Source organism: Salvelinus sp. IW2-2015, unplaced genomic scaffold (genome assembly GCF_002910315.2).
Source record: "Salvelinus sp. IW2-2015 unplaced genomic scaffold, ASM291031v2 Un_scaffold1601, whole genome shotgun sequence".
NCBI lineage: Eukaryota > Metazoa > Chordata > Actinopteri > Salmoniformes > Salmonidae > Salvelinus > Salvelinus sp. IW2-2015.
Genome location: NW_019943023.1, coordinates 26172 through 41252, shown reverse-complemented (window position 1 = coordinate 41252; position 15081 = coordinate 26172). Strand labels below are relative to the sequence as shown.

The following is a 15081-nucleotide window of genomic DNA, read 5'->3' as shown; positions in this document are numbered from 1 at the left end:
AGGAGGAGGCTGCAGAGACAGAGTATGCAGCGTAGAGGACGGGACGGGCATGGTGCAAGAGAAGAAGAGGGGACGGCAGGGCAAGAGAGAGAGGGGAGGGGGCACGGGAGGGCACAGGAGAAGAGAGAGGAGGAGAGGTGCAGGAAAGGGGAATTGTAACAAATACACTTAATTCAAAACTTGTTTTAATACTCAAAAACACCATGAAAATCAGCTAATCAGATGAATCCTGTAACCTACCTGACGACCAGTTTGACAGGATAAACTCCGATGCCCAGCCTCTTGCTCTCTGGGATGACATAGGAGATGCGTCCGCTGCTATTGGTCAGCTCGGTGTCAAAGTACACCCACTCCCCTGAGGGGGGCTGGGTCATGATGTGGATGTCAATCTGGAGGAGGAGCAAGAGGAGGTTACGCCCATACATGCCCATACACGCCCATACACACCCATATGTTGCATTGACAGAAATAAATTATTTATGCAAACAAAAATTGAGTTGCATGGAAGTATCTCAAGTTAGGGTTTGGCTCTATCCCAGTGTCTCTCAATCAGTGGCAGAACTCAAGTTTGTCCCACAAGTTTGCATCAATGCTTTACCTTCTCCCCAGTGAGAGTGACCATGTCCAGAGGTCCGTACATGAAGCGTCCCATCACCAGCTGTGTTCCATCCTCAGTAAACACAGCATCATTCACACGGTGGTTGGCCGTAACGTTCTACACACACACACACACACACACACACATATATATTTACCATTGGTGTACTGATACAGAAACCAGTAAACTCCTGATAAATGCATTAGCTTGAGATATCACTAATGGCTAAAGGTGGTTAGGAAGGGGCCTGTGCTCACCCTGATCTTGACATGTGTCCTCTTGCGCAGCCATTTCTCTCTGGGTTTAGAGGGCTTGAACTCGGTCACCTCTTTACCATCCAGCTCCAGAATACTAGAGTTCTCATGCCTCATAACCTGGAGAAGCAGACAGGGATGATTACATAAGCATTCATATAGAATACATGAGCCCTTATAACAGGTCAAAGGAGGCAATGCCTTTATTATGTTGTAAACATTCATAGGGCATTCATAAACAGTTGTACCTGTCTGAGTAGGAAGGAGACGACGTCAGTGGACTCCCAGTATGAAGCATGGAAGAGGTGAGGCAGAGCTACAGTGGGGAAGGCTGTGAGGGCATCAGGACAGTACAGGGCAAAGTCCATCCGCTTACTGCCCCACCACCGAGACGCAACTAGGGAGAGAGAGTGAGAGAGAAGTCTATCAGTCAACAGAAACAGTCCTGGCATAAAACAAGCAATAGGTAATCACGGTTGAGAAAAGAAGATAGTGTTAAAAAAAAGAGATAGACATATTTCTGGTCAATGATAGTTCCAGATAAAGAGGGGTTCCACAGTAGAGGGATGTGTGCTCATCCAGAGATGTACAGTCCAAGGGAGAGGCTGTATATTACAGACGGAGAGTCACAGGTCCACACAGGAGAAGAATGGGCTTTCAGTCCAGGGACAGATTAAACTGGAGTAGAGGGACAGTTTTGGTTGGAGGAAGGAGGAAGGACAGGGTAACATACAATATCAGCGATTTCCAAACAGTGGTCCCTCATTTTAACACAATGAGTCCCACCTTGATGCCGGCGCAATTTGGACTTCTAATTCCTTTTAAACATAAGTGTGTTTGAGCTACAGACTACAGGTTGTGTCATTGGATTAGTCTGTGTGATTAACGGGGGCGGAGCTAGAGCATTGTTTGTGAGACAAGGGTGGATCCCAAGGGGCCCGGGGTCTTTCTACAAAAACACCTATAATGCTGTAATAGGCTCACATAGTTGTTTTCACAAACTCCCCACAGTTGTCACTGACTAGTTGGATATTCATTTTCCACTAAGCAAACAAATTCTGTACTTACAGCATTCATATAAATTCCTTTTTATCAGGTGTTTGCTTTGGCAGACCTTATTTGTTTTATTGACATTTGTCAATGGAAAATGGTTAAATATGAGGGTCTCGGGACTGATAGGGTTAATACAGTCCTTGATTGAGGACATTGCCATAACTCCTGTTTGGGAACCACTGCAGTACGGTACAGGGTAAATGCTGTAGAGGAGAAAAGGATGGAGAGGACATCTAGTACAGTGTGATGGTTCAACTGTAGCTGGAAGATGACCAATGACAGGGCACACAGATGAGTGTCCTGGGGGTCACACAGGATTCAAACCTTCCTCCTTCCAGGGAAACTACAGTACCCAGACTACCTTGCTCTATGTCCATCAGCGTATCTGGCGACGGAGGGTCAGAGCTCGTATCGGTGATGTCAGAGGTGACATCAGAGGTGACATCAGTGAAGTCAGAGGGCAGGTCTGAGGAGACATCATAGGAAGTGACGTCAGAGGTGACATCATCGTCACCCTGCTCTGAGTCGGTGTGTCTGAGAGTGAGGAAGGGTCGTATCTTCTTCCTGGCTCGTGGAGAGGGGCTCCTCGAGGGGAGTTTAGAAAGAGCAAGCTGGGAGAGGAGACCCAGCTTCTTAGACGAACTGCTATAGCATTTAGTAGCTACGGAACAACAAAACAGACGGTACAAAGGAAGAAATAAACAAAATGTGAAACATTTCAGAGAATGAATGTTATCTCTCTGAGCCACAAACACTGCTGTTAACAGTATAAACAGTATAAAGTCCATACTGACTGTTGGTGATGTTGGAGGCAGTGTATGAGTCGGCCATGCCTGACACCTGGCTAGCGATGCTGGCCTCACTGGACCTACGGGGGCCCCTGGAGTGGGGGGGTCCAGTCAGCGGGGAGGACGGGTACTGGGTGTCCACAAACATACCACAGTGGGAGTGGAGCATGTCCGCTATGGAGGGAAGGAGATACCGGAGAGAAAGTGTGTGTGAGTGAGTGAGTGAGTGAGTGAGTGAGTGAGTGAGTGAGTGAGTGAGTGATAGTAGTTAGCTTTGATATTGAGTGAGTGAGTGAGTGAGTGAGGTGAGTGAGAGAGAGAGAGAGAGAGAGAGGAGAGAGAAGAGAGAGAGAGAGAGAGAGAGAGAGAGAGAGGAGAGAGAGAGATTTTTGATCAGGCAACCAATTACATTTTACAGACAAAAGAGAGTGAGAGACACAGACAGTCAGACAGACAGACAGACAGAGCAACAGAGAAAGGGAAACAAGCAGTGGACAGACAGACAGACAGACAGAGACAGAGAAAGGGTACACACTGTTCGTTTGAGCTGTGGAGGCCTGCTGGCCAGGTGGGAGTACAGGGACGGGATGGAGGTCTCACTGACGCCTCCCCCTGCAAGCGGCAGGTACTGACAGGGGTACGGACTCCAACAGGAGATGGGGGTTACTCTGCAATGTCTCCCACTGGGGAATGGGGAAGGGGAAGATAGAGAGATGGGGCAAGAGGGAGACGGAGAGTGTGGAGGGGGGAGACACAGGGGAGAGAGATGGGGACAGGGGAGGCAGAAAGAGACATGGGACAGAGAGGCAGAAATTAAAACGTATGTAATAGACTACAGACCAGTTCAATGCGTAATAACTGCTGAGTCCTATTAGAACGGCGCACAATTGGCCCAGCATCATCTGGGTTAGGGGAGAGTTTGGACGGGGTAGGCCACCATTGTAAAATAAGAATTTGTTCTTAACTGACTTGCCTAGTTAAATAAAGGTTCAATTTAAAAATAAAACAAAATAAGACTGACTGGACGGACGTTAAGCACAGTACATTATATCTGATAACACATGCACACAGATGCGCTACCATGACAGCATATGGACATGGAAAGCAAACCACACAGCCAATTGAGTGCTTTGCTTTTGGAGGAGAGACATAAATAAATACTTCTGGTGTGTGTGTGTATCAATCCTCACCCAGCAGAGCCGAGTGTCCGTCCCCAGAGGGAAGCGTTGGTATCGGGGGGACACAGAAGGGGGCAGCTGGTGAAACCTCTTCTCTAGAAGGGGCTCCAGGCGGGAGGCAGAGGGGTCCGCTGGATGAACATGTTATATAGCTGCTGACAGGCCGGACGCAGGATGAGACTGGAGGAGAGAGAGAAAGACTACCGTGGGATATGTGCAAGAGCAACAGCAACCTTGGAGAAATCCTCTGCATTATCATTAAGCAAAGACTCGTACATTTCATCAGTGAAACAAGTTACTGAGCAAAGGTCAAATTCAACCCAAATTCAACCAAATTTTACGTTGACCAGACCCCTCCACACCCTAATTGACAAACAAACAAACCAAAACAAAGCAAAGTCTTCTCATGCTTTATTGATTTCAAAAAAGCTTTTGACTCAATTTGAGCATGAGGGTCTGCTATACAAGTTGATGGAAAGCAGTGTTGGGAGAAAAACATTCAACATTATAAAATCAATGTATACGTGTGGGGTTAGAATTGGCAAAAAACACACCTTTTCTTTCCATGGCCGTGGGGGAGACAGGGATGCAGCTTGTCAGTCGGAAGTTTAAATACACTTAGGTTGGAGTTATTAACACTCGTTTTTCAACCACTCCACAAATTTCTTGTTAACAAACTAGTTTTTGGCAAGTCGGTTAGGACATCTACTTTGTACATGACACAAGTAATTTTCAACAATTGTTTACAGACAGATTATTTCACTTATAATTTAACTGTATCACAATTCCAGTGGGTCATACACTAATTTGACTGTGCCTTTAAACAGCTTGGAAAATTCCAGAAAATGAAGTCATGGCTTTAGAAGCTTCTGATAGGCTAATTGACATAATTTGAGTCAGTTGGAGGTGTACCTGTGGATGTATTTCAAGGCCTACTTCAAACGCAGTGCCTATTTGCTTGACATCATGGGAAAATCAAAAGAAATCAACAAGACCTCAGAAAAAAAATGGTAGACCTCCACAAGTCTGGTTCATCCTTGGAGCAATTTCCAACGCTCGAAAGTCCACGTTCATCTGTACAAACATAATACGCAAGTATAAACACCATGGGACCACGCAGCCGTCATACACGCTCAGGAGAGATGCGCTCTGTCTCCTAGAGATGAATGTACTTTGGTGCGAAAAGTGCAAATCAATCCCAGAACACAAGCAAAGGACCTTGTGAAGATACTGGAGGAAACAGGTACAAAAGTATCTATATCCACAGTAAAACGAGTCCATATCACTAACCTGAAAGCCGCTCAGTAAGGAAGAACCACTGCTCCAAAACCGCCATTAAAAAGCCAGACTACGGTTTGCAACTGCAAATGGGGACAAAGATCATACTTTTGGAGAAATGTCCCTCTGGTCTGATGAAACAAAAATAGAACTGTTTGGCCATACTGACATCGTTATGTTTTGAGGAAAAAGGGGGAAGCTTGCAAGCGAAGAACACCATCCCAACCGTGAAGCACGGTGGGGCACATCATGTTGTGAGGGACTGATGCACTTCCACAAATAGATTGACATAGAGGAGGAAAATTATGTGGATATATTGAAGCAACATCTCAAGACATCAGTCAGGAAGTTAAAGCTTGGTCGCAAATGGGTCTTCCAAATGGACAATGACCCCAAGCATACTTCCAAAGTTGTGGCAAATGGCTTAAGGACAACAAAGTCAAGGTATTGGAGTGGCCATCATAAAGCCCTGACCTCAATCCATAGAAAATTTGTGGGCAGAACTGAAAAATTCGTTTGTGCCGAGAATCAAGAGGTCCTACAACCCTGACTCAGTTACACCAGCTCTGACAGGAGGAATGGGACAAAATTCACCCAACTTACTGTGGGAAGCTTGTGGAAGGCTACCTGAAACGTTTGACCCAAGTTAAACAATTTAAAGGCAATGCTACCAAATACTAATTGAGTGTATGTAAACTTCTGACCCACTGGGAATGTGATGAAAGAAATAAAAGCTGAAATAAATCAATTCTCTCTAGTATTATTCTGGCACTTCACATTCTTAAAATAAAGACCTAACTGACAGGGAATTTTTACTTGGATTAAATGTCAGGAATTGTGAAAAACTGAGTTTAAATATATTTGGCTAAGGTGTATGTAAACTTCTGATTTCAACTGTATATATAAACAAATTGGTGAGGGCACTAGATCAGTCTGCAGCACCCATCCTCCCCCTACTACAATCTAAAGTCAAATGTCTACTGTTTCCTAATGATCTGGTGCTTCTGTCCCCAACCAAGGAGGCCCTACAGCAGCACCTAGATCTTCTGCACAGATTTTGTCTGACCTGGGCCCTGACAGTAAATCTCAGTAGGACAAAAATAATGGTGTTCCAAAAAAGGTCCAGTTGCCAGGACCACAAATACTAATTCCATCTAAACACCGTTGCCCTAGAGCACACAAAAAACTATACGTACATCGGCCTAAACATTAGTGCCAGAGGTCATTTCCACAAAGCTGTGAACGATCTGAAAGACAAGGTAAGAAGGACCTTCTACGCTATCAAAAGAACATCAAATTCGACATGCCAACTTCTTGAATCAGTTATAGAACCCATTGCCCTTTATGGTTGTGAGGTCTGGGGTCCGTCCGCTCATCAACCAATAATTAACCAAAATGGGAAAAACACCAAATTGAGACTGCATGCAGAATTCTGCAAAAAAAAATTGACAACATAAAACACCAATCAATGCATGCAGAGCAGAATTAGGCCGATACCGGCTAATTATCAAAATCCAGAAAATACTTAAAATCTACAAGCACCTAAAAGGAAGTAATTCCCAAACCTTCCATAACAAAGCCATCACCTACAGAGAGATGAACCTGGAAAAGAGTCCCCTAAGCAAGCTGGTCCTGGGGATCTGTTCACAAACACAAACACACCCCACAGAGCCCCAGGACAGCAACACAATTAGACCCAACCAAATCATGAGAAAACAAAAAGATAATTGGAAAGAATGAACAAAAAAACTGAGCAAACTAGAATGCTATTTGGCCCCAAACAGAATATCTGACCACTGTGACTGACCTAAAATTAAGGAAAGCATTGATTATGTACAGACTCAGTGAGCTTAGCCTTGCTATTGAGAGAGGCCGTCGTGGGCAGACCTGGCTCTCAAGAGAAGACAGGCTATGTGCACACTACCAAAATTTTTTGGTGGAAACTGAGCTGCACTTCCTAACCTCCTGCCAAATGTATGACCATATTAGAGACACATATTTCCCTCAGATTACACAGACCCACAAAGAATTTGAAAGACAATCCAATTTTGATAAACTCCCTTATCTATTGGGTGAAATACCACAGTGTGCCATCACAGCAGCAAGATTTGTGACCTGTTGCCACAAGAAAAGAGCAACCAGTAAAGAATAAACACCATTGGGAAAATACAACCCTTATTTATTTTCCCTTTTGTACTTTAACTATTTGCATATCGTTACAACACTGTATATAGCCATAACATGACATTTGAAATGTCTCTATTCCTTTGAGTGTAATGTTTACTGTTAATTGTTTATTTAACTTTTACTTATTTTCTATTTCATTTGCTTTGGCAATTTAAACATATGTTTCCCATGCCAATAAAGCCCTTTGAATGGAATTGAATTGAGAGAAAGAGAGAGAGAGAGATGGGGAGAGAGAGAGAGAGAGATGAGGAAAAGAGCAGGGAAAAATAACAACAGCCATCCAAGTTATTTCCAAAGCTCACATATTGAAAATCATTTGACCAAACAATGGCGGAACTAAGGACAACTTCAATCAAAGCTTCTTGTCTCAAGGGTCCAGAAGTGACACAGGCAACTGCTGATGAGTCATATCTCCGGAACTCTCTAGAACTCCATGGAACCCCTGAAGAATCTGTGTCACAACCCCGTCTGTTTCCTCTGCTGCCTCTCAGCTCCTTCCTAAACCTCCTATTTATCTTAGTTCTTAGTTTACTTTGGACCATGTTGTGTCTTAAATGTCACAGCTAATGGATGTCTGGCATCAGAGATGTAAAACATGACCTCTAATCTCTGAACTATGATGTGACCTCACTTAGCGATGTCCCGGCAGAGCCCGACCCCACAACTGCAGGAAACGTCACTCTCACCACACAGATGCTGATTGGCTTAGTTTACAGATTCTCACTTATATGTTTAAATTGTTAGAACGTTAGATATGTTTGAATTGGATGAATGTTTGACATGTTTGAATTGGATGAATGTTTGAATTGGATGATTGTTTGATATGTTTCAATTGGATGATTGTTTGATATGTTTCAATTGTCTGAATCTTTGAATTGTCTGAATGTTTGATATGTTTGAATTGGCTGAACGCAAAATTGAAGACTGCACACATGAATGCAATCATGAAAAGTGCAGACTTAGCAAATAGTTTATTTCTGCTTAAGCCAACTCCTTAAAAAGTAAACTCCATGTATGGCAAAGACTGTTGGCTGCAGCAGTAATATATTCACACCCAGGCTAGTGAGATCAACCACTGATGAAGGTGTCCCTCACCATCTATGGACGGCACCACAGTCTTCCTCAGTGCCAGCACCAGCCCCAGAGGTGAACCAAAGAGGAAGAAGTCTGCCACCTCGAAGTCCAGCCTCCCTCCCTCTAGCATGGTACTCCCGCTGGAGCGCCTCGAACCTGGGTCTGTTCTCAATACACTGCTGTGGAGACTGGAGAGACAGGGGGAGAGAGAGAGAGAGGGAACGGCAAAAGAGTGGGGGGGAAATAAATGGTAGAAAAGTTAACATTTGATAACTGGTCGGTCAATGTAGCTATACCTTGAATGTGCGTGTGTGTCTGACCTGGACAGGAATGCCTGGTGGTGTTTGATGGTGTCTAGTTCGTAGGTGGAGGAGTCGCTGCGTTTGCGAGGCAGCATTCTCTTGGGGTCGTCAGGTCCTGAGCTGCGAGGGATGTCAATGTTACTGCGACTAAGATGGCGACTGCTCTCCAGAGTCGGAGAAGACGGAGAAGACAGAGAGACACTGTTTATTATGATGCCAGGGGAGAGGAGGTCTGTGTCCTGGAGAGACGGAGGACGAGGGGGAGAGAAAGAGAGGGAGAGGGGGAGAGAAAGAGAAAGAGAGGACGAGGGGGAGAGAAAGAGAGGGGGAGAGAGAGGGCACACATAGTTAGTAGCTGTCAGATCTATGCTACAGATAGGACCGGTTTCCCAGACAGAGATTAAGAGAGTTACATTGAAAGTGCTTTTTAGTCCTAGAGTAGCCCTGTGGGATGGAATTAAAGGAGATAGAGGTACCTGTACGCTGACGGTGCTGCCTCGTCTACTGCTGTTCTGGCTTTCTGAAACGATGACGTTACTGCTGCACAGCGCATCAAACCCTAGGATACCACCTACACAGTCCCCGATCACACACACCTACAGGAGGAGAGAACACACACCTTTAAATTGAGTACATACAGTATATAGAGTGAGCTCTGAAAGTATCGGGACAGTGACACGTTTTGTTGTTTTGGCTGTGTACTCCAGCAGTTTGGATTTGAGATGATACAATGACGTTGAGGTTATCATGAATATTGATGAATGAGAAAGTTACAGACGCACAAACATCCTGCCCCCAAGACATGATAACCTCTCACCATTACTATAAAGTAAAAGGGGAGGTTAGCATTTTTGGGGGGGTATGATATTTATGCCTCTGTAACTTTCTCACTCATCGTTATTGATGATTCATTCAGGACAATTCGTAATCATGGCAGCATCCAAATTCATGTAGAAGTGTTTAGAAACATATTCTATTCTTATTTACAATAAAAGTGGCTCCAAAATGACACAATACATTATTTACCATTCATTTATATTAGGCATAAAATAATCTGAAACACAACCAAAACAAACAGCAAATGCATCCAACAAATACTAAACATTTGACTACTTTAATACACATATAAGTGAATTAGTCCCAATACTTTTGGGGGAGGACTATGTACAAAAAGTAATTTTTAAACGGATCACTCAATATGGATGAAAGTACCCTCAAATGAAAGCTGACAGTTTGAACATTAACTGCACAGTCATTGTATCATTTCAATGCTGGAGTACAAATCCTAAACAAATATTTACCACGGTCCCAATACTTTCGGAGTTCACAGTATTGTATAATCAGCAAAAATCACTAACCCCTAAACTTTGACCCCTGACTCCTGCACTGACCTGTCCGGAGAAGGATGCCCCTTCCAAGGACCTGATAAAGTCTCCATACACCTGATTGGCTCGTTGGATGACGGTTGCCACGGCGTCTTGGTACTGCGGAGCGGAAGTGGCCAATAGAGGCAGTGCAGCCAGAGGGATGTGGTCCTGACTGTTGGAAAGGCAGCCCTCATCAAAACTATAGGGACTGAGACTGGACCAGAGAGAGAGGAGCGAGGGTTAGAGTGTGTGTTTGTGTGTGTGCGTGTGCTCACTTGGAAACCTGTGTACTCACTTGGAAACCTGTGAAAAGGCGTCGGCACACACCGCCGGGCAGGGGACCATGCGGATGGCAATGTGTCCTAGGGCTGCTGGGTAATGCACTCTCATCACTGTCTCAAATGCTCCACTCAGAGTGTTGACGTCAGCCTGCTTACTACTTGGCTCACCTGGGAGTAATTATGAGTAAATACAAAATTGTTACATTGTCTTTACAATAATAAACAAAGTAAGAACACTGTTTAGTGTTTACTGTAACTGTTTAAGTGTTGTCCACTCTATAAATAAAGTTCTTATAGTGTATACCTGCTCCAGTGTCTAATATGTTACCCCCGTGAAGAACCAGAACCAGAACGTGGATCTTGGAAGGCGTCAGACACTGCTGAGACGACCCATCCTACAGGATAAAGAGGAGGAGAGACGGTGGACACGGATTATTATTATTATTTTGTAGCTCAGTTGGTAGAGCATGGTGCTTGTAACGCCATGGTAGTGGGTTCTACTGTATGCACGCATGACTGTAAGTCGCTTTGATAAATGGCATATAGAGTATATATGTGAAGGAGCACAATGAAGTAAACAATGGCATGGATTTTTAAAAGAAAAACTAAAACAACATATTTTCACAGCCTACAGCAATGTTCCCTCTAATTTTTTCCACCATTGAGCAAATTTTAGGTCTGATGAGTGCAAACTTCAACATTGTGGAAATTCTGTGCAACGTCTAGCGCGTTTTTACTGTGAACACTGAGGTTGTACCCACTTTAAGTTACTATGAACACTGAGGTTGTACCCACTTTAAGTTACTGTGAACACTGAGGCTGTACCCACTTTAAGTTACTGTGAACACTGAGGTTGTACCCACTTTAAGTTACTGTGAACACTGAGGCTGTACCCACTTTAAGTTACTGTGAACACTGAGGCTGTACCCACTTGAGTTACTGTGAACACTGAGGTTGTACCCACTTGAAGTTACTGTGAACACTGAGGCTGTACCCACTTGAAGTCACTGTGAACACTGAGGTTGTACCCACTTTAAGTTACTGTGAACACTGAGGCTGTACCCACTTGAAGTTACTTTGAACACTGAGGCTGTACCCACTTTAAAGTTACTGTGAACACTGAGACTGTACCCACTTTAAAGTTACTGTGAACACTGAGGCTGTACCCACTTGAAGTTACTGTGAACACTGAGGCTGTACCCACTTGAAGTTACTGTGAACAATGAGGCTGTACCCACTTGAAGTTACTGTGAACACTGAGGCTGTACCCACTTTAAAGTACAGTTTTAACAGTGACCAAGTAGGCTACCGTAGCTATTTGATCATAATGTAAGCCTACCAGAGTGGCCTACCATCAAAAAGAATGGAGAAAATGCATCCCGTAACATTTTAACGGCCGGATGTGATGCAGCCTGGATTCGCACCAGGTACTGCAGTGACACCTCTTGCACTGTAATGCAGTGTCTTAGACCCCTGCGCCACTCGGGAGCCCATTCCATGAGACTTTTGAAAAGAACATGCAGGGCTTGACATTAACCTGTTTCTCCACTTGTCCTTCAGACAAGGTGACTGAAAATGTTGTGTTGTTCGATGCAAGAAACCACTTTACAAAATAAAATGTGTCATTATTCCCATACCATTATTACAGAGAATCAGACAAATTATGCTACCCTCTGCCTATTGGCTACTTATTTTATTCAAGCCTATCTCAAAATACAACACTGCCCCTTAAAGACAAAACAACTCTTTACCTGACACCTTGACTTTTTCCACATTTAATTACATTACAGCCTTATTCTAAAATATATATATTTTTACATTTCCCTCGTCAATCTACACACAATACCCCATAACGACAAAGCGAAAACAGGTTTTAAGAAATGTTAGCAAATTTATTAAAAATAAAAAACAGAAATACCTTATTTGCATAAGTATTCAGACCCTTTGCTATGAGACTCAAAATTGGACTCCATTGATCATCCTTGAGATGTTTCTACAACTTGATAGGAGTCCACCTGTGGTAAATTAAATTGATTGGACATGATTTGGAAAGGCACACACCTGTCTATATAAGGTCCCACAGTTGACAGTGCATGTCTGAGAAAAAACTAAGCCATGAGGTTGAAGGAATTCTCCGTAGAGCTCAGAGACAGGATTGTGTCGAGGCACAGACCTGTGGAGGGGTACCAAAACATTTCTGCAGCATTGAAGGTACCCAAGAACACAATGGTCTTCATCATTCTTAAATGGATGAAGTTTGGAACCACCAAGACTCTTCCTAGAGCTGGCCGTCCGGCCAAACTGAGCAATTGGGGGAGAAGGGCCTTGGTCAGCGAGGTGACCAAGAACCCTATGGTCACTCTGACAGAGCTCCAGTTCCTCTGTGGAGATGGGAGAACCTTCCAGAAGGACAACCATCTCTGCAGCACTCCACCAATCAGGACATTATGGTAGTGGCCAGACAAAAGCCACTCCTCAGTAAAAGGCACATGACAGCATGGTTGGAGTTTGCCAAAAGCCACCTAGAGGACTCTCAGACGATGAGAAACAAGATTCTCTGGCCTGATGAAACCAAGAATGAACTCTTTGGCCTAAACGCCAAGCATCACGTCTGGAGGAAACCTGGCACCATCCCTACGGTGAAGCATGGTGGTGGCAGCATCATGCTGTGGGATTTTTTTTTAGCGGCAGGGATTGGGAGACTAGTCAGGATCGAGGGGAAAGATGAACAGAGCAAAGTACAGAAAGATCCTTGATGAAAACCTGCTCCAGAGCACTCAGGACCTCAGACTGGGGCGAAGGTTCACCTTCCAAAAAGACAATGACCCTAAGCACACAGCCAAGACAACGTAGGAGTGGCTTCGGGACAAGTCTCTGAATATCCGTGAGTGGCCCAGCCAGAGCCCGGACTTGAACCCAGCCGAACATCTCTGGAGAGACCTGAACATAGCTGTGCAGTAACGCTCCCCATCAAACCTGACAAAGCTCGAGAGGATCTGCAGAGAAAAATGGGAGAAACTCCCCAAATACAGGTGTGCAAAGCTTGTAGCATCATACCCAAGAAGACTCAAAGCTACAATCGCTGCCAAAGGTGCTTCAACATAGTACTGAGTAAAGGGTCTGTGTACAAATGTGTATTTATGTAAATGTGATATTTCCGTTTATTATTTTTAATACATTTGCAAACATTTCTAAAAGCCTGTTTTCAATTTGTCATTATGGGGTATTGTGTGTAGAATGATGAGAAAAAACGATTTAATCGATTTTAGAATAAAACTGTAACGTAATAAAATGTGGAAAAAGTCAAGGGGTCTGAACACTTTCCGAATGCACTGTACCCGTTTTGTGCTCTTGTAGGAAGCAATCACCTGGGGCGGCAGGTAGCCTAGTGGTTAGAGCATTGGTCCAGTAACCGAAAGGTTGCAAGATTGAATTCCTGAGCTGACAAGGTAAAAATCTGTCATTCTGCCCCTGAACAAGGCAGTTAACCCACTGTTCCTAGGCTGTCATTGTAAACAAGAATGTGTTCTTAACGGATTTGCCTAGTTAAATAAATGTTAATAAAGAAATCACTCCCCTATTGCTCACTACAAATTATATAAACTCAGCAAAAACAGAAACATCCCTTTTTCAGGACCTTGTCTTTCAAAGATAATTTGTAAAAATCCAAATAACTTCACAGATCTTCATTGTAAAGGGTTTAAACGCTGTTTCCAATGCTTGTTCAATGAACTATAAACAATTAATGAACATGCACCCGTGGAATGGTCGTTAAGACACTAACAGCACCAGCCATACTGCTCGTTCTGTGCGTGATTTCCTGCAAGACAGGAATGTCAGTGTTCTGCCATGGCCAGCGAAGAGCCCGGATCTCAATCCCATCATCTTAGACCTGTTGGATCAGAGGGTGAGGGCTAGGGACATTCCCCTCAGAAATGTCCGGGAACTTGCAGGTGCCTTGGTGGAAGAGTGAGGTAACATCTCACAGCAAGAACTGGCAAATCGGGGGGGCGCTAGAGAGCGTGCTATGGAGTAGACGTGCATTGCTAGAGCTCCGCTCAATTTTGAAACAAATTAATATTTATCTTAACCTCTCACAACCTATAACTTTAAACTTGGCAAAAGTGAGTTGATGCCAATATCACGGTGACGCTGTGATATGCAATTTCTGCAATCTACCCGTTTAGAAAGTGAGGGACAAGTTCACAAGCCTTGGCATTGTAGTGACAAGAGACCTTGACCAGCTATTGAAAGTGAATTGGGAATGAAATATATCAGCTTAAAAAAAATATAGATTTCTGAAAACTCTGCTATTTCCTTGGTTGGTCGTATAAACGCTATTAAAATGGTTGTCCTACCCAGGTTTCTTTACCTCTTCCAATGTCTACAATTTCATACCACAAAGCTATTTTAAGAAACTGGATTCAATAGTAACTCCCATTTTATGGATAACAGGCAGCCAGAATTTCAAAGAAGCATTTATGCAAGTACCAGATAGAGGGGGGCTTTGGCCTTCCTCACTTCAACTGTATTATTGGGCTGCTAATCTGAACATTGTGTCTTTCTGGAGGAAAGTTTACCTGCGATGAGACAGAGGATATGCCTTCATGGCTTTTGATCGAGCAGGCCTGCTGTAACGTTCCTTCAATCTCTGCACTTGTTAATAGCCCATCATATGTGAAAAAGCCACTATGACTCCAATCCAGCCATTTGTCATACGC

The 15081-nt window shown here is 43.8% G+C and overlaps 1 protein-coding gene across 1 annotated transcript in view; it reads right to left on the bottom strand.

Annotated features, from left to right (window-relative positions):
- Positions 1-236: 236 nt before the first annotated feature.
- The window catches only part of LOC112071383 (membrane-associated phosphatidylinositol transfer protein 2), a 22424-nt gene continuing 7579 nt past the window's right edge, over positions 237-15081 (bottom strand). The window contains 15 exon segments of the mRNA XM_070439370.1: positions 237-389; positions 599-715; positions 856-972; positions 1101-1249; positions 2267-2566; positions 2700-2867; positions 3229-3376; positions 3884-4011; positions 4014-4051; positions 8413-8598; positions 8731-8951; positions 9189-9308; positions 10104-10293; positions 10375-10528; positions 10665-10755. Coding sequence (XP_070295471.1) covers positions 237-389; positions 599-715; positions 856-972; positions 1101-1249; positions 2267-2566; positions 2700-2867; positions 3229-3376; positions 3884-4011; positions 4014-4051; positions 8413-8598; positions 8731-8951; positions 9189-9308; positions 10104-10293; positions 10375-10528; positions 10665-10755 — 2280 coding nt within the window.